Source organism: Macrotis lagotis, chromosome X (assembly GCF_037893015.1).
Source record: "Macrotis lagotis isolate mMagLag1 chromosome X, bilby.v1.9.chrom.fasta, whole genome shotgun sequence".
Lineage (NCBI taxonomy): Eukaryota > Metazoa > Chordata > Mammalia > Peramelemorphia > Peramelidae > Macrotis > Macrotis lagotis.
This window is the reverse complement of record NC_133666.1, coordinates 190,218,796-190,244,209: the sequence shown is the minus strand read 5'-3', so window position 1 is coordinate 190,244,209 and position 25,414 is coordinate 190,218,796. Positions and strand designations below refer to the sequence as shown.

Here is a 25,414-nt window from a genome sequence, read left to right as displayed (position 1 = left end):
ATAAGAGTTTTTCTAAGTCAATATGCAGTTGGCAGGGAGCCTTAGGCATGGTTCAGTGGCCCTGTTTTTTTTTTTTTAATTTGACATCATTGCACTGCACCATGTTTAAGTCATTTAATCTCATTGAGTCTCAGTTTCCTTATCTGTTAAATTAGACTATTACATGTTATAAACTTGTGAGATCCTTCTATTCTACCTCTAATATTGTATGCTCTGTAGCCTCTGAAAACTCAGATTTACAATGATAATAATGACAATAATGACAAATAATAATGATAATAATGATAAATAGTGGGTGACATTTATTTGGTGCTCACTGTGCTAAGTACTTTACAGATCTGATCCTCACAACAACCCTGGGAGATAGGTGTTATTATTAAACCTCATTTTGCAAATGAGGAAACAGACATACAGATTGAGTGACTTGCCTGAGATCACAGAGCTAATAAATGGATTTAAACTTAGATCTTAATTCTTGAACCTATAGAATCTATAGACTTCCAAGATATTGCTAAAATTTCAAATAGACCCTCAATTTCTCAGATCCCCCCCTTTTGGAATTATAACATTGATCTACCTGACAGTAATGAACCTTTCACTGAACTCAAAGCCTTGTTTCACCTTGACCTTCAAACTTTCAGATTCACAGCAGTCCATTATAGAGACCAATATTTTCAAAGCTGCCCCAAGGCAGCCTAAGTTTCCCATTATTTGTGTTCATTCATGCTTCCTATGTGCTTACTTATGAAAGAAACTCATCGTACTAGAACGTCATCTGGTGAGGGAGAAGGAACTTCCCGACATCAAGGTTGCCTTCAGGACAAGGCACCACCATTTTGAAAGTTCTCCTTTGACATTGAGCCTCCACATCCTTTACTGTTTTAGTCCTTTGGTTGTGGCCACCCACTAGATAGTGAATTACCTTTTCCTATCAATAGAGACTGAGGAATATTGAAGATTTGGAAATGTATTGGATAGAAGGAGGGCCAGAGAGAAATTTATTGCCAGATGAACTTGAAGCATGGGTACCCATCTTTTCTTCTTAGTAATTTAATAACAATCAATGCCTATGTGTTGTGGAGGATAGAAAGCTGGTATCTCAATCAAGAAGACATGAATTCTAGTCCCAACCCTGACACAGTCTGACTGGGCCACTTTCCCTCTTGGTATTCTAGGCCATTTTCTAGGATTGTAAGTTGCAGAGAAGGTGCTATGACTTGCTTTTGTAGAGGAAGCTTCCTCATGCAATAGTTCCCTCCCCTAAGGAAATTTGAGACTGCTTCCTGTCTATATATCAACAAATAATTACATAGCTAAATGGAGAATTAATTATTCCTTTGGAACTATACCATTCTGCAACTATAGAAGCAATATTTTGGCATTATCATATACTTTTTTTTAGGTTTTTTTTTTTTGCAAGGCAATGGGGTTAAGTGGCTTGCCCAAGGCCACACAGCTAGGTAATTATTAAGTGTCTAAGACTGGATTTGAACCCAGGTACTCCTGACTCTAGGGCTGGTGCTCTATTCACTGCGCCACCTAGCCTCCCCCTATTATATACTTTCATAAACATACCCCAAGCCATAATCAAAATCATCTTTAGTCTCTTTTCACATTGTAAGGTACTTGATCAGTGATTTAGACTATGCATGAGATGCCTTTATTCCCTTCCTGAAACAACAGAGTGGAGAGGAAAAAGCAAATATCCAAGTTTAGCTACTCAGCAGAAAGATCAGTAGGCATGTGAAATGCCTTGAACCCATGGGGAAGCTGAACTAAATGACTCAAGGTCAGAAAGAGGAGGCAGGACTCCAACTCCTCAGACAATAAACCAGGTGTCTGCAGGGACTGGATACCAAAAGAAGAAACTTGATCATCCCAAATTTAAATTCTCAACAGATCTCAAATCTGTGCCCTGTACTACAATGAGGAGGAATTCCAAATCCAGAATTCCTGAGCCTTCACCAAAAGATTGACCCAAAAATGGTAGTATGTGACTATAAGCGGGGGGGCTGGCTGCATTGTATCTTCCATTCTTATTCATACATGAGTAGCAGCCCTATAGGGTTAAACAAACTAATCCATATCTGCATTGAATCCCAAGGTCAAAACAATTTGTGATTATTCAAGCCTAGAAGAATCTTCAAGGACAATGGAATATTGTTTTTATTATGGTAATTATTTCTATGATGGATATAAATGGATAGAATGAATGTGCATACACATACACAGAATATATTCTGTCCACCCTTTGGGGAAATAATGCATTATTAAGATTACATGTGAAAGATTACAGTGAAATATATTAAACGAAAGAAAGAGGCAAGGCTTCACTAGTAGGTTGATGATTTAGAGGTGATTTTGATTGGGTAAATCCACATTAGATAAATGAATTTGCATAGCCAAAGTAGAAAGAATACTAATTGTGGAGTCGGAGGACCTTGATTTAATTCCTAACTCTGATTTAAAAAAAATTACCTACATAACCTTAGGCGAAATACTTGGCCTCTGAGCTTCAGTTTCCTTATTGTAAAATGATGGGTCAAAAGTGTACACATTAACAGCAACATTGTGTGATGGTCAGATATGATGAACTCAGCTCTCCTCAGCAGTACAATAATTAAAGACAATCCTAAAGGACTTGTAATGGAAAATACCACACACATCCAGAGAAAGAACTTTGGAGTTTGAATGCAAACCAAAGCATATTATTTTCCATTTAAAAATTTTGTTTTATGCTTTATGTTTTTTTACCCTCATGGTTTTTCTTCCCTTTTGTTCTGAATCATCTTTTAAATGACTAATATAGAAATATTAGTCGAGGGAAGAGGGGAGGGAAAGGAGGAAGAGAGGAAAAATGTGAAACTCAAAATCTTTGGTGAATGTTGAAAACTATTTTTGCAAGTAGTTGGAATAATAAATGAATAAATTTTTTAAATAATGGGTCGAACTAAATGAACTGGATGGTTCATTCCGGCTCTAGCTCTATGATCTAAGTGGAGTTGGGAGTCTCCAAGAAGCAAAAGAGATTTTTCCTCTTCCTGTGTGTCTACTTAACAAGAAAGCACCATAAGTACTAGGGTAAGCATGGGACTTGCTCAGCTTAATGTTTCCCAGTTATGTTAGTGGCTAGTAGACCTCCTAAAGTCAACTGTCATTTTCTCCTAGATTTGAAAACCACATTTCTAAAGGTCTATAAAGGTACAGCCAGGCTACCAAAAAAACTATTCTTGTTCAATTCTGTTTCCAAAGGATTGGTAGATATTTCACATGTTAAAATATTTTTATAACTAAGAATGTGTATTTGTTTATCCTACCCACCAATCTCCTACATGTCTTTTTCTTTTTGTTGTTATTGGCAACAACTTCTCATTCACTTTGTTCCCAATTTGTGTCCAATACAGAATACTTTATGAACATAATACCAGCCAGGTTATTCTATAAGAATTTGCCTTATGTTTTTTAAATCTGCTTAGGATAATCTGAATTCTAATCTTTTGGCTATCTGTGCCATCTCCAAATACAGTGAGTAAAGGGGGGAAATGTTTGTTGAAGAAGACCATGACATCAGGAAGGTGATACCACGACAAGCACATGAACTGGATTTGAGTGAGGAGGTGCTGTGCTAAGTCACCAGTCTCACTCTCTCCTTCAGAGTCATCTGGGTCTAGTGGCCAGATATGAAATAGGATGACTGGAGATGGCTCTAGATGGAAGGCAATCAGGGCTAAATGACTTGCCCAAGGTCACATAGCTAAAGGGAAAGAGGAAGGGAATAAACCTTTATTAAATAGTATCTATTGTGTGCCAGCACTGTTAAATCCTTTTTAAATATTAACTCATTTTATCCTCACAATCTCATGAAGAAGATGCTTTCCCAAACCCTTTTAATTCTAATGTCTTCTGTCTGCTAATTATTTTCTCTTTATCCTATAAATAGTTTATTTGTACATGTTTGTCCCTTGTACTCTCTTCCCCATTAGATTGTGAACTTCTTGAGGCAGGGATTGTCTTTTGACTCTGTATCTTCAGGGCTTGGTATATGTTTATTGATTATTGCTATTATTACTCCCATTTTACAACTGAGAAAGCTGAGCCAGCTAAATATTAAGTGACTTACCCAGAGTCAGGGAAGTATCTGAGGTAGAATTTTAATTGAGGTCTTCTGACTACAGACCCAACATTTTCTCCACTGAATCACCCAGCTGCTTAAAAGGATCCTAATTCTAATCTTCTGATACCTGTGCCATCCCCATTCACAATGGCATACCATATAATTCTTTGTATTTTATATACTTTGCACTTTCATAAGTAAATCATATCCACAATTTCTGAGAAATACATTTTGTTTCAATATACACAAGTGCTTCCATTAATTAGAGTAGACAGTGGGGTGATCTTCCTATTACAAGAGATCTTCAGGTGAGGACTGGAAGGTTGCATATGGGGATGTTCTAAGATTCATTATTTGAATAAGGATTGAACAAGTTGACTTTGAGGTCCTTTTCATTTCTGCTGCTACCTCAATCAATGATTCATTCTGTAAAAATTTAAGTGAGCTTCCTGTCTTGCTATCATTTGTTGCATCTTAGTTTTGAAGCATTTCTGTATGCATGAATAAGTTTTATTCTTATTCTAAAAGAACACTCAAACTTATCAGGATTACTTAGTGTTCCTTTAGTTACCCCATACTTCAAAAGAGCCAATGTCCATTGTGCTTGTTTTGCCTTGGAGAATGGACATTTTTCCAATGTTCCCAATACATTTTAAAGGCAGGTGTGTGGTTTGAATATCTACAGGTAATTGAAAGACCTTATTGGCTAAAGGGTTCAAGAGATCATAGTTCTGCAATCACTTGCTTTCTTAGAAAAATGGTCTGGTTAGAGTCCAGAAATGGTCTTCATTCCAGTGTCCCTAGTAGGAGCATTCCCAGTGCTGTATGAAGATGTCCTATGAAGAGCAAAAATCCTACCTTGAACTGAATGTTATAGTCCAGAACAATAGAACAATTTGGTCTTCCTTGTTTTTTGAACTAGTAAATAATATCTCATGTTGTTTTCATGCCTCATAGTTTGTAATGTCAGATAGTGCAAGTAGAATGAAAGCCACTAGAGGTCAGGGAATATTTCATTCTTCATCTTTATATCTTTGGCACTTAAGTCAATACTTTGCATGTAGTTGGCACTTAATAAATTTCTCTTGAATTGAAAGCCTTATTACTCCCATTTTACAGATGAAGAAAGTGAGGTGCAAGGAGATTATCACTTGCCCTGAAGCATACAGCTGATCTTTCTTCTAAATAGCAAAAAATAAAAATAGCTCAATGATAACAAAAACTCCCTTTCTAAATCTTTTTTTTTTCAAGGCAAACGGGGTTAAGTGGCTTACCCAAGACCACACAGCTGGGTAATTATTAAGTGTCTGAAACCGGATTTGAACCCAGGTACTCCTGACTCCAAGGCTGATGCCTTATCCACTAAGCCACCTAGCCACCTAGCCACCCCCTAAATCTCTTTTCAATTTTTCTCGTTACAGTTATGTGAGGTAGGTTGGGTAAATATCATCTCCCCATTTTGCAGATAAGTAAACCAAGGATCAGGTCAAATGGGTAACAAATAATAGGGACAGGATCTGAACCCAGCCCTGAACCTAAAGTCAGTATTCTTTCTGTATATGATTGCCACAAGGTTCAATAAATGGAAGATGCAGGTTTTGAAGCCAAGTTTTTTGACTTGATGTCAGCATCCTTTGCCTTATACTCCCTAGGCAGTTAAGAGATAGGGGAGATGAATTAGATAAGTTTTTGCCCTTGGGGAACCTGCTAACCCTAACTATTAATGACTCACTTTGTGCAGCAAATTGTTATTAATATAATTAATATATGATTGACATAATTAATATTGTTATTAATATAACAAAGTGGTGGGCCCTGAGTTATATTTCATAAGTAGTAAAAATGGACTTGCATTTAAATTTTCTTTCAGACCAGTGCTAAAAGATGGTCATTTTCTTCAATCTTCCTATTAAACTCCTGAATATCTGCCATTTTATTGATTGGTAGGTGATCTCCTCTAAAATTCCTACCATCAATTACTTTCTTTTTTTTTAGTTCTTTTTTTAATTTAATTTAATTTTTTTATTCTCATTTTGTACAAATGTTTTTTTACATTAATAAAATATTCTTGTTTAAGAGTAAACAAAATACCCCCTCCCCCCTCATGATTATAGACTTGCTTGAGTGATAAAGTAAAGGGGAGAGAAAAAAATTAAAATTAAAAAAATAATAATAGTAATAATTGTAGGTATGGCCAGGTGGCGCAATGGAAAAAGCACCAGCCCTGGAGCCACGAGCACCCGAGCCCACATCCAGCCCCGTAGACCCAACAATCACCCAGCCATGTGACATGCAAGCCACCCAATCCCCACTGCCCTGCAAAAACCAAAAAGAAGGGAAAAAAAGGCCCAAATTAAAATAAAATAGTAATAATAGTAGGGGTGGCTGGGTGGCAGACAGAGCATTGGCCCTTGAGCCAGGAGCACCCGGGTCCAAATCCGGCCTCAGACACTCAAAGATCACCCCGCTTTGTGGCCCCAGGCAGGCCACCCAGCCCCATTTGCCCTGTACCCCCCCAAATAATAATAATAAAAAATGTGCTTCAGTCTTTGTTCCAACACCAACAACTCTGTCATGGGTAGATCACATTCTTTATGGTAAGTCCATCGCAAAAGTTACTTCCATAGTTTTCCAACGTTGCCATTGCTGATCGCTACTCCCTCCTTTCCTATTTCTCCACTACCATGTACTCTATTTTCTCTCTCCTTTCACTCTGACTCTGCTGTAGGGTCGCTGAGTGGTTCAGCAGACAGATCCCTGGCCCTGGGGCCAAGAGGCCCCAAGTCCCCATACCACCCCTTAGGCCCAGAATCCACCTGGCCCCATGGTCCTGGACAGGCCTTCCAATCCCAGCCCCTTGCAAGAAGTAAAAAAGAAAATGTGTTATGTCTGACCACTCTCCCCCCATGGTCCATCCTCTCCTCCTTTATTCACATCCCCACCCCTTCCCCCTGCTCCCCCCTCCTTACTCCAGATGTCTATACCCCATTGAGTATATATGCTGTTTCCTCTCCTAGCCACCTCTGATGAAAGCAAAGGTTCCCTCATTCCCCCTTGCCTCCCCCCTTCTATATCATTGCAATAGCTCATTGTAATAAAGAAAAATCTTATTATATGAAATATCTTGGCCTATTCCCCCTCTCCTTTTTCTTTCTCCCATTACATTTCCCTTTTTTTCTATTGACTCCATTTTTACACCATATTTTATCTTCAAATTCAGCTTTCTCCTGTGCTTCAACTATTAAAGCTCCCTCTACCTGCTCTGTTAACTGAGAAGGTTCATATAAGTATTATCAGTGTCATTTTTCTATGCAGGAATACATGCAGTTCATCCTCATTAAGTCCCTTATATTTTCCCCCCTCCTCCAATCTCTATGCTTCACCTGAGTCCTGTATCTGAAGATCAAACCTTCTGTTCAGCTCTGGCCATTCCAAAAGGAACATTTGAAATTTCCCTGGTTCATTGAAAGTTCATCTTTTTCCCTGGAAGAGGACATTCAGCCTTGCTGGGTAGTTGATTCTTGGCTGCATTCTAAGCTCTTTTGCCTTCCAGTATATTATATTACAAGCCCTACGAGCTTCCAATGTAGTTGCTGCTAAGTCCTGAGTGATCCTGACTGCAGCTCCATGATATTTGAACTGTGTCCTTCTGGCTGCTTGTAATATTTTCTCTTTGACTTGGGAGTTCTGGAACTTGACTATAATATTCCTTGGGGTTGGTTTTTTGGGGATCTGTTTCTTGGGGGGGAATTGGTGGATTCTCTGCATTTCTATTTTGCCCTCTGCTTCTAGGATATCATGGCAATTTTCCTGTAGTAATTCTTTGAAAATGATGTCAAGGCTCTTTTCCTTATTATGACTTTCAGGTATTCCAATAATTTTTAAATTATCTTTCTTAAGTCTGTTTTCCATATCAGTTGTTTTTTCAATGAGATACTTCACATTTTCTTCTAATTTTTCATTTTTTTGGCTTTGAAGTATTGATTCCTGATTTCTGGTAAATTCATCAATCTCCCTGAATTCTATTCTTTGTCTGAAGGATTTGTTCTCCTCAGAGAGTTGTCTTATCTCTTTTTCCATCTGGCCAATTTTGCTTTTTAAAGCATTCTTCTCCTCAATAACTTTTTGAATTGTTTTATCCATTTGACCTAAGCTGGTTTTTAGCATGCTATTTTCTTCAGCATTTTTTTGGATTTCCTTGACTAGGCTGCTGACTTCATTTTCATGTTTTTCCTTCATCTCTCTCCTTTCTTTTCCCAGTTTTTCTTTCAGCTCCCTCATTTGATTTTCAAAGTCTTTTTTGAGCTCTGTCATAGCCTGAGCCCAATTTCTGTTTTTCTTGGAGTCTTTAGATGCAGGAGCTTGTGCTTCCTCATCTTCAGACTGAGTATTTTGATCCTTCTTGGGCTCATATGCAAAATATTTCTCAATGGTCTTCCTCTTGTTTCTCTGCTTGCTCATTTTCCCAGCCTGGGCCTAGTTTTGGGGTGCTTCCTGAGCTTTTGGGACACTCCCACAAGAGTCTTAGTGTGTGAGGCTCTGTCCTCCCTCCTGGTCTGTGAATGACCATAAGCTCCCCGCTCTGCCACGGGGCTGAGGTGGGGGGGGGGGCTGCTGTTCTATGGGGGGGCCTAGACTGCGATCAGGATTTGAATGTGTTCAGAGCCCCAGAGTCCTGTTCCAGGGACATAGCTCTGCAGTCTCTCTCTCTCTTCACTCCCCTCCCTCAGCTCAATGGGCTCATGCCCTGGAGTCTTCTGCTTACTGGCTCTGCCTGCTTCTGTTCCTGGATCTGGGCTGCCAAAAGACCAAGCTGCTCGCTGTGTGCCCTGAGGGTTGGGCTCCACCTGCTCGCTCTGGCAGAGGTCCCCCGCTGTTCCCCCACTTTGCGCCCAGTGCTCCCCGGGGTGCAGCTCAGGAGACTCCCTTGCTGCTGGGAGCCATGGCTCCCAGCGCCCTGGGGCTGCTGGGAAGCTGAAGTTCTTTGGCTCTGGTGGGCCACCCCTCTGGTGGGCCGCTCCTCCGACCCCGGGGAGCAGAGCCTTTCTGCTCTTTTCCAAGTTACCTTGAGTAGGAGAACTGCCTCACTGAGCCCCTCTGTGGGTTCTGTCTCTCGAAAGTTTAGTTAGAGTCCTTAGTTTCGAAGTTTTATCAGAGAGCGTCTAAGACTGGATCCCTTCTTGTCACCATCTTGGCTCTGCCCCCCCATCAATTACTTTCTAATTGGCTGAATGAACAAGTGTAAAGGGCTAATTTATTTTTCCATATTCTTCCTTTAGGTGGTCTTCCTATATTGCTTCCATATTTCCATTTTCTGTCACAGGAGCATAAGGATAATGTGATGTTACCATAAGATACAATAATTTGTATGCCACAGGAGGGAACTAAATTGTGATTACCAGAATAGTACCCCCAGAGGAAAACCGGAGCTTTGTGGGAGCACGCTTCCTCTACCCAGGTCACCTGAAACCTGGAGTATGAGGAGTTGCCTTGACATGGTAATTAGAGTGGGCAATGAAGAATCAATAGAGGACTGTGAAGGATTATTGGGGAGTGATTAACAACTCACCTCCATCTGCAAGATAGAAATATATTCCTTACTTCATCCCTTGTGTGCCCCTGGTAGTCCAAGGCTTGGGAACCATGATTGAAATGTCTTCAATAAGCATTATCTATATCAAAAACAAGTATTTATTAAGCACTAAGATTCAGGAACTATTCTTGAGTTCTTTTTCATTCTGACAATTAGTAACTAATAAACATTTTTAAGTGTTGACTATGTATTGTACAAGGTACTGTGCAAAATGTGGGAATACAAAAGAGGTGAGCGATGGTCCCTACCCTATAAAAGCTCACCTCTAAAATTCTTTACTTTGTAGGGAATTTAAACTTGTGATTTCATCTATGTTGGGGAAGTGCCAGAAAGAAAACTCTTTAGTCCTATGATCTCATCTTTGTATAGAACTCTCAGGAAAGAAAACTCTTCACCAATATAGATTCTATTGCATTAAGAGGTTAAGTGACTTGTCCAGAGTCACACAGTTTGTATATGTCAACAGAAAAGAGAATATATGTTCTCCTGCTTCCCAGTCTAGCCCTCTGTATACTACTATCAGACAGCATCTTACATTTTTTTCATACTTGCTAATATATTAACAATTAGAAATTCATTTGGGTTTAACAAGTATTTTAGCAAGTCTTTTAAAATATCCCTGCCAGAATTAAAGGGGCTATAAGTAGTTATAGCTTAGTGTAAATTATTTCAAATACATTGCTTCCTTCCAAAACTTAACTTTGAAATAATAGATTTTATAATGTCATGAGGACAAAGGGAAGTTCTAAGTAGAAATGCTATTATGAAAGGCTATGGGTAGTGAAAGTGTAGCATTCAGACTGTACACCTATAGGACTGAAGAGAAATGAGAGAGTTGGGGAAATGCTGAAGAAGATGAAGCAAAGGTTGATACTTCCAGATTATGTTCGCAATATCTCAGACCTCTCCAAAACAGAAGCAGTATACCAAAGATGAAATTATTTTGACTGTTTCCATAATAAAGGACACCAAGAACCAAAAGAAGATAAAAAGTCCACCTCATACTCAATCAACACCTCCTTCCCAACCTACCATCACATTACCAGCATCAAACTTGTATATTGATCCAAGGACTTGCAACAAAACTCAACCACACATCCTGACTGCCTCTCCCCCTTTCCAGTGCTATGGAGTGCCAACTCTGAACTACTGAAATTTTCTCAGTTCACAAAGCACCACAGCATCATTCTGTTCTGCAATAGAATTCTATAGAAGAGTTGAGAAACAGAAGGAATAGAGTGGGACATGTGTGGGCTTGTAACAGAGCTCAACACTACAGCATTTTTTCCAGTTCCACAAAGATGCAAACTTCAAATGGAAAAAATGTTCCCAGGATATGATAGTATGGATGTGGCAACACCTTGCTGGACCAGACAACTGAGAAACAGAGGGAATAGGGCAGTACACCATGTATCAGGAACTGTGTGGCAATCCAATAAAAGTTTAGACAACTGAAACATCCCCTCAAAAGCCTCTTGGGGAAGAAAATTAGACTGGTGAACAATAATTGCCCAATGTGGGAGGAGGCTGAGAAACTTAGCTAGCCCCATGGAAGGCTCTATCAGAAGGGAGGGAGTCAGAAAGTAAGCAATAAGAGAAAATAATGGGTACGTGGGTAGGCTGAAATTACCAAAGATCTCAGGAGGAAGAAAACAAACCTTGAGCATAAACAACTAAATGAATGGGGAAGACATTAAATGGCAGAAAGAAATATGGCTTCTAGATATCTAGAAGTACAAGTATAGGCTTCTATGGATAAAAACTACAAACAAAGGGAAATGATTCGACACCTGTTGAAACAGATATCCTTGTGGATTTTGAGAACATAGAACCACAACATTCTATTCATGAGTGATTTTAAAAGAAAACTGAAAATTGAAAGCAGAATTTATGGCCTTCAAGGCTATTTGGTAGAAGAGAAAACCTTGAATCTATGGTGGCAGGTCTCACTAAAGACATAAAAAGGAGGACAATTGATTGGGAATGCAAATACACAGAACTGAAGAATGATTGAAGAGAAGCAGAAAGCAATTACATTAAAAGAAAACAGTTTTTCTGTCCAAGCAAAAATATTGATCTTGAAGACAAATATTTAGAGGCATCTTAGGGATTATAGGTTTTCCTGAAGATCACAAGTTGAAAAACCTGAATACCATAATGCAAGAAATAATATAAGTGGGGCAGCAAGGTGGCATAGAGGATAGAGTACTGGCCCTGGAGTCAGGAGAACCTGAGTTCAAATCTGACCTCAGACACTTAAAACTCACTTAACTATGTGACCTTGGGCAAGTCACTTAACCCCATTGCCTTGCAAAAACCAAAAAAACAGAGGAGAGGAGAGGAGAGGAGAGGAGAGGAGAGGAGAGGAGAGGAGAGGAGAGGAGAGGAGAGGAGAGGAGAGGAGAGGAGAGGAGAGGAGAGGAGAGGAGAGGAGAGGAGAGGAGAGGAGAGGAGAGGAGAGGAGAGGAGAGGAGAGGAGAGGAGAGGAGAGGAGAGGAGAGGAGAGGAGAGGAGAGGAGAGGAATAATATTAAAAATTCCTGGGAGTTCTGTAAGGAAAAAATAGTTCCAATTGAAAGAATCTCTTCCATAGATTCTCTTGAAAAAATTTCAGGCTTTAAATTCAAAGTCATGTAGTGGATGAATTTCACACTTCTATTGATAAACAATAAATTGTCTAAGTGACCAGTGAAAGATCTTCAAAAACAAAGAAGAGGGTGGAGTGGAGCAAGGATGGCAGAGTGAAGACAAGAAATCCTGGCAGTTCTCCCCGAGACCACTATAAATACCTCTAAATAACAACTTTAACCAAATTCTAGAGGGGGCAGAATTCACAGAAAGTCTAAGTGAAACAATTTTCCAGTCCAAGACAACTTGGAAGATTGGCAGGAAAGGTCTATTTCACTGGAGTTAGAAAGGGCCTCAGCACAGCCCAGATCATATCAATCACTGGTATAAACTAGCTCCAGGCATCCAGAAACAGCCTGTCAGGTGCCTGGGTCCCTCAGGGGCACCTGAGTCTACAGCTGCAGGGGTGATTTCCAAACCTCTCAGCCCAGGGTTTGCCAAGGACAACTTGGAAGGTCAGTGGGGAAAACTCTGCAGCACCAGAATGAGTGTGGAATCTAGACCAGTACACACCCAGCTCCTGAGAATCAGGAAGAGCCACCTGACAGGGAGACACCTAACAGCTGCTTCCAGAATGCTCAACACATAGACAGTAAGGGTATTGGGAGAAACTGCAGAAGTTTCTTTGCTATCTCTGAGGCAAGATTCTGTTGCTTCTTCACCCATACTGATCCAGGTCACAGTCTGGGCCCCAGTCTCAGGAAAAGGAACGTTACTGTCATAGTGGAGCAAGGAACCTCCTCACAGTTCCAGTGTAGAGGGGAGTGCTTATGATAATCCACAGACTGGAGCACAGTCCACAAGAACAGTCAGAGCTTCTCATAAAACTTTGAAGGAATTGAGATCACTGTGGGGTGTTTCTAAAAATGGTTGCGAAACCCTCAAAAGCTTGGGAAAGTGCATCCTTCATCCTGGAAGCAGAGCCTCACCTTAACAAAGAGTTAAAATCAAGTCATAGACTGAGAAAATGAGCAAACAACAGAAGGAAAAAAATCCAACCTCTTATGGAGAATCAAAATATACACTCAGAAGATAACAAAGTCAAAACTTCTGTAACCAAAACTTCCAAGAAAAATATGAATTGGTCTCAGGCTATGGAAGAGCTCAAAAAACATTTTGAAAATCAAGTAAGAGAAGTAGAAGAAAAATTGGGAAGAGAAATGAGAGCCATGTGGGAAAATCATGAAAAGCAAGTCAGCAGTTTGGTGAAAGAATTACAAAATAACACTGAAGAAAATAACATCTTAAAAACAAGTTTAGGTCAAATGGAAAAAGAGTTCAAATGGCCAGTGAAGAGTGCCTTAAAAAGCAGAACTGGTCAGATGAAAAAGGAGATACAAAAGCTCTCTGAAGAAAATGATTCCTTCAAATGTAGAATGGAGCTAAGGGAAGCCTATGGCTTTGTGAGAAATCAAGAAACAATAAAACAAACCCAAAAGAATGAAAAACTAGAAGTAAATGTGAAATATCTCACTGGAAAAACAACTGACCTGGAAAATAGATCTAGAAGAGATAATTTAAAAATTATTGGCCTACATGAAAGTCATGACCAGGAAAAGAGCCTAGACTTCATTTTTTTTGTTTTTTTTTTAGATTTTTCAAGGCAGTGGGGTTAAGTGGCTTGCCCAGGGCCACACAGCTAGGTAATTATTAAGTGTCTGAGGCCAGATTTGAACTCAGGTACTCCTGACTCCAAGGCTAGTGCTCTATCCACTGCACCACCTAGCTGCCCAGACTTCATTTTTCAAGAAAAGTATCTAGGAAAATTGTGTTGATATCCTAGAAGCAGAGAGTAAAATAGAAATTGAGGGAGTCCATCAATCACTTCCTAAAAGAGATCCCAAAATAAAAACTCCCAGGAATATTTAAGCCAAATTCCAGAATTCCCAAATCAAAGAGAAAATATTACAAGCAGTTAGAAAGAAACAATTCAAATATCATGGAGCTACAGTCAAGATACCACAAGATCTAGCAACTTCTACATTAAGGGTGTAGGGCTTGGAATATGATATTCCAGAAGGCAAAAGAGCTTGGATTACAAATGAGAATCAACTGCTCAGCAAAACTGAACATTCTCTTTCATTCTGCAGCACCAGAATGAGTGTGGAATCTAGACCAGTACACACCCAGCTCCTGAGAATCAGGAAGAGCCACCTGGCAGGGAGACACCTAACAGCTGCTTCCAGAATGCTCAACACATAGACAGTAAGGGTATTGGAAGAAACTGCAGAAGTTTCTTTGCTATCTCTGAGGCAAGATTCTGTTGCCTCAGAAAAAGATGGATATTTAATTAAATAGGGGACTTTCAGAGCTGAACAAAAGTTTGATCTTCAAGTACAGGACTCAGGTGAAGTATAGAGAGGGTAGACAGGATGGAAAAATTATGACGATTTTAATGTTGTTGAATGGCTTGTATTCCTGCATGGGAAGATGATACTGATAACTCATGAACCTTATTTATTAGAACAGTTAGAAGGAGCAAACATAGACAAGGCACAGGAGGGAGCTGAATATGAAGGTATAATTTATTATAAAAATGGAGTTAAAGGGAAGAAAACTGTAGTGGGAGAAAGGGAAAGGAGAGGTAGATATTTCTAAGCTATTTCACATAAAAGAGGCAAGGAAAACACTTTTGCAATGGAGTTAAAGGGGCTAAGGTGGAGGGGAATGAATGAGCTTACATTCTCATCAGAAGAGGCTCAGAGAGGAAATAATATACACAATCAATTGGGTATAGAAATCTATCTTGCCCCAGAAGGAAATAGGGGAGGAAAGGGATGGGAGAAAGGGGACGGGGGGGGGGCGGGGTGTAGGTTATAGAAGAGAGGGAAGATAGTGGGAGAGAGTAGTCAGATACAATGCACTTTTGAGAAGGGCGAAAGGAGAGAGAGAATAAAATAAATGGGGATGGGGAGAAATAGGATGGAGGGAAATACAGTTAGCAATAGCAACTGGAGGAAAAAATTGAAGTGATTTCTCTGATGTACTTATAGTAAAGAATGCTATCCATCCAAAAGACAAAGCTGAATACAGACTGAAACACACTTTTTTCCTCTCACTTTATTTTTTTCTTGAGGTTTTTCTTTCTTTGTGGAGGGGGGGAATTATGTCTACTTTTACAATATGACTATTGAAATAATGTAAAAAGTAAATGAATAAAAGTAAAGTGCTTTTTAAAAAAACCAGAGGACAGAACTATAACTAAGAATCTAATCACCTGGGGCAAAAACATGGGTGGGTGAGGGAGGTCCCTGTGGGGGAGAGGGTGACAGGAGTGGAAACATGCTGGTAGCTCAACTTGGAGTCATTCCAGAAGCAGGAGGGCCTGAATGTGTCATGGTCTTCCAGAATGAAAGATAAACATCAATCAATCTATCAGTTTCACAGATGAAGAAAATGAGAATGACTAAAGAGAAATGGCTTTTCCATGGTCACACAGGATCAGAATTCCAACACAGGACCTTTGACTCAGGGGCCTTTATACTTCTTCCATGTTGGATCACTGAGATAGTGCCCCATTTGCCCCATGCCTATTATGATTCTAACAAAGGTTATTGTTTTTTATAAATTAGCACATAGGCTAACTTCATTAGACCATATGTGTTATCGTTTTAGAGTTAGCATTTCTTTTTATATACCTCAGGCTAGTATTTGTTTTTCCCCCTGAGATTGAAACAATCCTTTTTTTTTATCAGTTCAGTGAATTTCTCTTGATATAAATTGTGGGGTGCAGAGATATAGAGTGGAAGAGCCCTCCAAGGTCAGTTCTTCCAACTCTTTCATTTCACACATTGTCATTCAGGTAATACTTATCAGAAGTAAGACTGAATCCAGTTCCTCTGATTCTAGAACCTATACTATCCATACTGCCAAGCTGCTAGGTAGCCCCATCCAAGCAAACTTTGATACTCAAAAATGAATTAACGAGCTTTTATAATTTAGATCTGATGGTCTAATCGTATCATGGAAAGCGACCACCCCTTGGGTGAGCCACCTCCAGGATTCCATAGCTATGGCCCCTCTCCCTACCATTCCAGGCCACCCTGCTGCTGGAATGACTCCTACTTGAGCTGTCAGCATGTTGCCACTCACCTCACCCCACCCCAGGGCCCCCCTCCCCATTTTTTTCCCCAGACAAATAGATTCCTAGTTATGGTTCTGTCCTGCCATGTAGGAAGTAAATATTTGATTACTATCTCCACTCTGAGTTATTGCTCATTGCTTAGGGATTAGTTTTTATAATGGACTGTTTCATCTAGAAACACAGTTACATTCTTCACTGTAATCATATACACATGGATACAAAAACATCCATGCATACTGACTCTAAATGGGGAAATGAAAGAAGCTGGCCAGCGACTTCAGTCCTTCCTATTCTCTTATTAACACAAAGATATAAACTTTTGGGACTGGGAGGAACCTTAGACCAACAGCTCAGGGAGAGGGATGCTTTGCTTCTGGGAGGGAAAGACTCAGACTATATAATGGCAAAGGAGGAACTAGAACTCATATATTCTGACTTCTAATCCAGTGGTTGCTACTTGCAACCAGGGACTGGTTTTTTCACCTTTCTCTGTATCTCCAGTGAGCAACTTGGTGGTGCAGTGGATAGAGCACTGGCCTTGGATTCAGGACCTCTGACTTGCCACTTATTTGTGTGATCTTGGGCAAGTCACTTAACCCTGATTGCCTCACATCCAGGGCCATCTCCAGTCATCCTAATTCATATCTGGACCCTGTATCCAGATGACACTGGAGGAGATAGTGAGATGGGTGAGACTTAGCTCATCACCCCCTTCACTCAAATCCATGGTATCACCTCCCTGATGTTGTGGTCTTCTTCAAAAAATGAAGGACAAACATTGTTCTTCATTTCTCCAATATTAAGCACAGAATAAGAAAGGTATGCATTGTGGTTTATTCTTTTCAGTCATGTCCGACTCACTCTTACCCCACTGGGGATTTCTGGCAGAGGTACTGGAGTGATTTGCCATTTCTTTCCCCAGATCATTTGTATCACTTAACAATATGGTTAAGTGATTTGTGCAGTCATAGAGCTAGTAAGTGTCTGAGACTGGATTTGAATTCAGGTCTTCCAGCTCCCCCTAGCTGCCCTACAGTAGGTGCTTAATAAATGTATACTGACTGACCATTTTCACTAAAGTAATTTATTTATCTCTTGACTTTGGTCATTGGGCCCAAGGGCCCTTGAGTCCATAAACAAAGGGTCCCAGAATAACCTATATTTGTACTAAATATTGTTTCATCCTTGTTTCTTTTCTTCCTTCCCTCCTTCGTTCCTTCCCTCCTTCTTTCCTTCCCTCCTCCTTCCTTCCCACTTTCCTTCCTTCCTGCCTTCCTTCCTTCCTTCTTTTCTCTCTCTCTCTCTCTCTCTCTCTCTCTCTCTCTCTCTCTCTTCTCTTTCTCTGTCTCTCTTTCTCTCTTCTTTTTTCCTCCCAAACCTATGATTGAATCAATAAAAGAAGCTACTTGGTGAAGAAACTTCCTCTATCAATATAGATCCTGGTTTACAATTTATAGCCTTATGGAGTTTCCCAGTGTCATAATTGGTTAGACCACTAGACCTGATATCAGGAAGCCCTGAGATCAGATTCAACTTCAGACCTGGGCAAGTCACTTGTGTTTGCTTCAGTTTCCTTATCTGTAAAATGGGGGTCATAATAGTGGCTGTTTCCCAGGATTGTTGTGAGATTAAAATAATATTTGTAACTATGTACCAGAAGTTGAACTCACTCAAGTTCTCAGGAATCTGAGGCTGGCCTCTTTCAATAGACCATGCTTTCTCTTGATCTTTACTTAATCCTAACAAAATAGAGCAACCTGATGAGAGCAATGGATAAAGTCCTGGACCTAGAGTGAGGGACACTCATGTTACTGAGTTCAAACCTGTCCTCAGACATTTACTAGCTGTATGACCCTGAGCAAGTCATTTAACCATGTTTGCCTCCATTTCTTCATCTGTAAATGAACTGAGAAGGAAACTGCTCCAGTATCTCTACCAATGAAACTCTTAATGAGGCTGAGGAAGAGTCAGACATGGAAGAATCAACTAAACAACACCAGTACTGTCATTTTGTTAGTGTAGAGTAGTGTTATAAAACTCAAGTAGAAATGAGGGTAGGAAGGAAACATTCAACTGGATTCCTGTTGGCACATATCAACTTAGAAAACCATATTTTTTTTTCAGTATCAGGCTTTGTTTTTATTTTTAATGGTGACCATCCAACTCTGGGTGACTGTAAATAAACCTGGCTAACAGAAGCCAATAAGAGCACTCCAGCTTCAGGTCCACAACCATGAGAAAGGTCAGAATCATGGAGGGGTAACTATCTTTCAAGAGCTCTTGTTTAAAGACAGTTTCCTTGATTCATGGTCACAGTTTTAAAATCTAAAAAAAGGACAACAGGCTTAGGAACCTTCATTTAGATACCAATCAGGAACCTAGAAAATCAACGATAGCAAACTTTGCCTAAATATCTCTTTCTCTCTGATACACGTTCCACCTGGTATTTCAGTCTTTCATTTGTTACACAGAAATCAAGGTTCTATGGTGAAAAGCAAAAGATACAAAACAACAAATCAAAATTCAGAAATCATAAGATAGGCCAATAAAAGACACAATCAGCTTTACTTGCTTCCCAACTGCTGCAAATCTGCCATTATTTTTCCCCTGGATCAGTGGTAGAAAACCATATATTAACATTATCTATGTGTTGTTGTATTTTTATGTTGTTAAATATTTCCCAATTACATTTTGTTCTATTTCTGTCTGTACTTGCAAGTGCTGGAGGCCTCAGGTCTGGACCATGTAGCATTGAGGTAGAGGGTAACCTAACTAGTATGTGTCAAAGTTTGAAACTGAACATAGACCTTCCTGACTCCAAGCTAGGTCTCCATCCATTACACTCCCTAAGGCCTTTCTCACTTTCAGGATTAATAAAATATTAATTTTAAAGCATTATTGAATTTATATTCATCACATACTTTTTATTATATAAATATTTTTTTGTTTTCCAATTTCATACTGTGGTAGCTTCTACTAATTTTTTTTTGGCATGGTTTTGAGTTTTACAATTTTTCCCCCTCCCTCCCTTCCTTCCCCCCTCCTAACAGAAGGCAACCTGAAATAAGCTTTACATTTGTTTCCATGATAAACCTAGTTCAAAATTGAACTTGTGAGAGAAAAACCAGATCCAAAAGGAAGAAAGAAAACATTAGAGATCGCAAAATTACATATTATATGAGACAACTTTTAAAAACTGAAGATAATAAGCTTTGGTCTTTATTTAAACTCCAAAGTTCCTTCTCTGGATACAAATGGTATTTTCCTTCACAAATCCCTTAAAATTGTCCTTGATTATTGCACTGATGGAGTGAGCAAGTCCATCATGATTGATCATCACCCCATGTTGTTGTTAGTGTGTTTAATGTTCTTCTGGTTCTACTCATCTCACTCAGCATCAATTCATGCAAGTCTTTCCAGGCTTTTCTGAAATCCTGTCCCTCATGATTTCTTATAGAACAATAGTCTGTCTGTCTGTCTATCTATCTATCTATCTATCTATATCTATCTATCTATCTATATGTATATACCACAATTTGTTCAGCCATTCCCCAACTGACAGGCATCCCCTCAATTTCTAATTCTTTGCCACTACAGAGTTGATATGAATATTTTTATACACATCACATACTTTCTTAATCAATTGATACAACTACTAGTATGTAACTATCTATAAACATTTATATATAATATATTATGTAAATAAATAAATAAATATATATATATATATATATATATATATATATATATATAAAATAAGTGAAAATGAATGTATGGGGGTCCTCTTACTTAGAATGATTGGAAATCACTATCACAACTTGAAGAATGACACATTATCTTGAGAAAAAAAATCATTTCTTTCCTACAGCTCCTCTCCACTTGGAGAATAAGAAAAGCAGTTGCTCATTTGGGGAACAAACAATGATGGGAATGTTGAAGGGGTTTTGTTTGTCTAAGTTCTAACTTTTTTTATTTCCTGTAGTTATCCTTTGCCCTCACCAGTGCTCAACAATTCTAACCTGCTGCTATTCAACATTGAAGAAAATGGGGGAGCCCCATTTACCACCAAAGCACCAGGAAGACATCACCATCATCATCACCATCAACACCAGCACCAGCATCAGCACCAACATCAACACCAGCACCAACACCACTCCAATTATGGAATACCAGTTCCTCTTGAAAGCAAAGAAATGACTGCTGGAATCCCAACCCCCAGCAGTAAGTTCCTTAGACTTGACTATCTGATTTGTCACCTTGATGAGTAGACTTCTGTTGTGAGGCCCTTTCTTTGCCTTCCTCATGGTAGACTGCCTCAAATGCAGAGGACATCTGTGATGATCTAGTTAGGGTGTAAGGATTTTAGTCACAGATGTAGAATTGAAAAGAGCCTTAGAGATCATCTAGTTCAATGTCCACATTTTACAACTGAGGAAACTGAAGTCTAAAGAGGTTATGTGACTTGGTTCAATAGTGATATGCCATGGGCCAGGCTGTTAAAAGTTATGTATACAAAAGAGGCAAAGACTATCCTTGCCCTCAAGGAGCTTACAATCAGGAGGAGAAAGAAATTATATAAATAAACTATAGGAAATAATTAAGAGAGGAAAGGCATTAGAATTGAGAGGTTGGGAAAGGCTTTCTATAGAAGGTGGAATTTTAGTTCGCACTTGAAGGAAGCTAGGTAAACCAGTAGATTAAGATGAATATTCCTGGGGGTGGCTAGGTGGTGCAGTGGCACAGTGGATAAAGCACCAGTCCTGGAGTTAGGAGGTCCTGAGTTCAAATCTAGCTTCAGACACTTAATACTTAGCCATTTGACCTTGGGCAAGTCACTTAACCCCATTGCCTTGCAAAAATACCCCCCCCCAAAAAAAAAAGAGCCAGAGAAAATTCCCAGAGACAAGAGTGTTTTGTTTGTGGAACAGCTAGGAGGTCAGTGTCCCTGAATTGAAAGCAACAAATTAGGAAATAAAGAGCACCTTACAGAAGATCAGAAAGGTAGGAAGGGGCTACATTATGAAGGACTTTGGATGCCAAACAACATTTTGTATTTTATCTTGGAAGTAATAGGAAATCACTGGAGTTTATTGAGTAGAGGGGTTTGGGAAGAAATGAAAAATCAGAGCTATGGTTTTGGAAAATCGCTTTAGTGGCTGATTGGAATTGGGGGAGAGACTTGAGGCAAGGAGTCACAGATAGCAAGTAGCAAGGTGATGATTCAACCATAGGTCCTCTTCTGCCAAATCCAGCATACTTGTGACTATTTAATGCTTAGACTTAATTGTTTTATTTAGACAGAGTGGGTCCTTCATTATGGGGAAATGATGAAGGCTTGGAAATCTAAGCATAAAATCCTCTTAGACTAGTGGGAACTCCCTCTTGTGCTACAGACCAACAGTAGAATAATAATTGAGTGGGATGGAGATTCCATGTTCCTCAGGTTACAGAAGAACACGTTCTCATTTCTTTGCTGGGGCTTGTATTTCTTGACCTACTAGGACACAGTGTGCCTTTGTTGGCCTCAATAAATGACTTCAGTGTACAGAACTGACTTGATCCCCTCAGGGAAGTCTGCTTTGGGGACTAAATACTGCCAGCTTCATACCACACTCTCACACTGAGCTGATGCAATGGGCAAATTGCTGGGCAGGTCATTGTACTGGACATGACCGGGAAGTTCTAGAAGAGTCATTGGCCACAGGCTCAGTTACTTTCTCCTTGTTATTGAGAATATAGATTATATTACAGAGACACTGTGGCCCTGGCAGGGATAAAGGACAAGATAGAATAACTTAGGTTTGAATCCTGCCTTTTGAAAAATACCAGCTATGCAACAATATTCAAGACAATTTCTCATTTTCCCCCAGGAAAATCTCTACGATTATAATGGAAATGAAAAAAAACATTTAGATCAGTTATTATATGTCTACTATATGTGCTAAATTCATTTATAAATTTTACCTCATTTGATCCTTACCAAAATTCTATAAGGTAGGTGATATTATAAAACTGAGGCACAAGAGAAAAGATGTACAAATTAATACCTGAGGCATTTCCTAGCTGTGTTACCCTGGACAAGTCACTTACCCTCCTTAATTTTGGTTTCCTTATCTGTTAAATGGGGTTTTTCCTGATTGCAAGTCCAGAACTCTGTATATTATGCCACTAATTTCCTTCTATAATTTCTGTGACTCCTACTGTCATATTGCTGACTTGTATTAGTAGAAGTCATTTTCACACAAGGAATTTACTGTAAATCAGGAGATAGAGGTAGATAGATAGATAGATAGATAGATAGATAGATAGAGAGAGACAGAGACAGGCAGAGACAGAGACAGAGACAGAGAGACAGAGAGAGAGAGGAAACTAAGACAGAGTCCCAGAGACAGAAACACAGAGAGACAAAGAGGAGAGAGACAGAAATTACATAGAGAGACAGACAGAAAGAGGGAGGGGGGAAAAGAGAGAGAGAGAGAGAGACAGACAGACAGAGAGACAGAGAGACAGAGAAAGTCAGAGAGACAGAATTTGAGATGTTAATAACAATAATGTTTATATAATGATTTCAGGTTTGCAAGGTGCTGTACAAATATTATCTTATTTGATTCTCACAACAACCTTGTAACATAGGCAGTGTTATTATTATTTCCATTTTATGGATAAGGAAACTGAGACAAACAGGGTTAAGTGACTTGTCCAGGATCACACAAATAATAAGTATCTACTGTTGGATTTGAATGCAGATCTTTCTGATTCCCAAGGCCAGTACTCTACCCACTGAACTACCTATATGTCCATTAGACAAAGCCAATCTCATATTGTGGGGGTTTTTTTCAGTCAGCTATCATGCCTCCAGTTCCTCTATCGAGAGAATTGGGATCTCTTCAAGACTTTTACTCACTTTTGGGAATTGTGAGGAAATCTAGTTCATTCTAGAATTTTGAATATCTCACCAAGAGAAATCTGAGGTCCACAAGAATCATCTAATCACTACCCCTTAAGCTCCATGGATAGTCTGCCTTGGTTCAGCAAGTTAGTCCTTACATCTTCTTGGAGTTCATTAAGAGATGGGATTGTGGGTCAGGGCAATTTGTAGTCAGGCCACACTTTTGGAGGCCAGCAAGGACTTTGTCAGTTGGTACTTTATGAGCCCAATGGTAATAAAAATATGCCCATGGAATCTATGTGAGAAATTGGTGATACCTGAATTTACCCTATTTCTTGATTTTTTAAGGCTCCATTCAGTTGCCCTTGAATAATTGTAAGTTCTATTAATGTGATAGAGTTCATAGTTGGTTTGGAACTTGTATGATTTTAAGTATTCATATTTATCATCTTAATTATGCTTTCTTAGGTCAATAATAAAATTAGTCTGTTACCTAGAGATGGCAGGGCCAAGTAGTGATTCATTTATTCATTCATTCATAGAAGCAGTTTGGTGGCAAATTACATAGAATAATCCAACTTTAGGCACTTCCTAATTATATGTCCTTAGGCAAGTCACTTGGTTTTTGTTTGCCTCAGTTTCTTCAGCTATAAAATGGAGATCCTAATAGCACCCACCTCCCAGGACTATTGTGAAAATCATATGAGATATTTGTAAAAATCGTCAGTACAGGGTCTAAAACATGTTTCCTTCCTATCTTCATTCAACAAGCACTTACATTGCACAACTATGGGTCAGATATTGTGATAAAAAGACAAAAATGAAATAGTCCCTGCCCTCAAAAAATTTACATTTCGGTTGAGATAAACAAAATGTACATATAAATGCAAAATACATATGAATATATATTTCAGAAGGAGGACTCCCAAGTGGTATTCACAATGTTCACTCATGGCTACCTCTAAGGGAACTATCTGATTTACTAGAGGCAGGTTGATAGTGCAATGGTTAGAATGCTGAGCCTAGAATCAGAAAGATCTGAGTTCAAATTTGACCTCAGACACTTACAAGCTATATAACCCTGGGCAATCACTTAACAATGTTTACCTCAGTTTCCTTCTCAGTAAAATGAGCTAGAGAAGGAAATGGCAAACCACTCAAGTATCTTTGCCAAGAAAACCCTAAGTGGGAACAAGAAGAGTTGGACCTGTCTGAAACAACTGAACAACAATTGATTTACTAAGCTTATTCCAGTGATTCAGTTTAATGAGTTAAATTTGTTAATTAGTTAAATTAGTAAATTAGTTTTAAAAATATAATTTTTCTTTCAAATTGCTTTTTCCTATGAATTTTTCTTCTCTTTAGAACTGAGTCCAGGACCTCCCATTCTTTACAATGAAGCTGCTGCACATTTGAAGAAGATGGAAATGGAAACTTCAAAGGTTGCTTCCCCATGGCCTGCTCTTCACATCAACATAAATAAGGTGAAATGAAGCAGAACACATACCTGATCATTTTTTTCTTGACTGGGGTCACTCTGTCACTGTTCTAAACCTCTAATAGAAACTATCTTCCGGGTCAGACAAAGGGATAGAGGACAATGGAGTGTGTTTGTTGCTCATGAAGTTGAGAGACCTGGGCAGGAGTCCTAGTGTTCTAGTAACCAGTTCTTTTCCAAACCTGCTACCTCTTCTATAAAGTATGGGTATTAAAACATAGCAACTATCTCATGAGATAAAGGTAAAGGAAGACATTTTAAAAACTTCAAAACATTATTCAAATGGAAATTATTTACTTATTGAGATTTCAATTATTTTCTTTTTATTTATTTTTAATGTCTGCAGTTATTTTATTTTTAATAATATATCATTTTCTCCTAATTACATGTTAAAATCTGCTTCCTGAGATGGTAAGTAATCTGATATAGCTTATAGATAGATGCATAATTATGTAAAATATTTCCATATCAACTGTTTTTTACTCATTCCATGAAGAGACTTGTATATTTAAAAAACAAAAACAAAACTCAATGAGTACTCATGTTTTCCAAGAATTCCTTCTCTGCAGGTATTCTGTGAATTTTCGAAGTGTTAATAGATGAGAAACA

General features: G+C 39.0%; 1 protein-coding gene across 1 annotated transcript in view; it reads left to right on the top strand.

Annotated features, from left to right (window-relative positions):
• Positions 1–25,414, top strand: part of LOC141498924 (band 4.1-like protein 4B) — a 159,597-nt gene that overhangs the window by 75,672 nt on the left and 58,511 nt on the right. Inside the window, 2 exon segments of the mRNA XM_074201961.1 lie at positions 20,401–20,639; positions 24,673–24,791. Coding sequence (XP_074058062.1) covers positions 20,401–20,639; positions 24,673–24,791 — 358 coding nt within the window.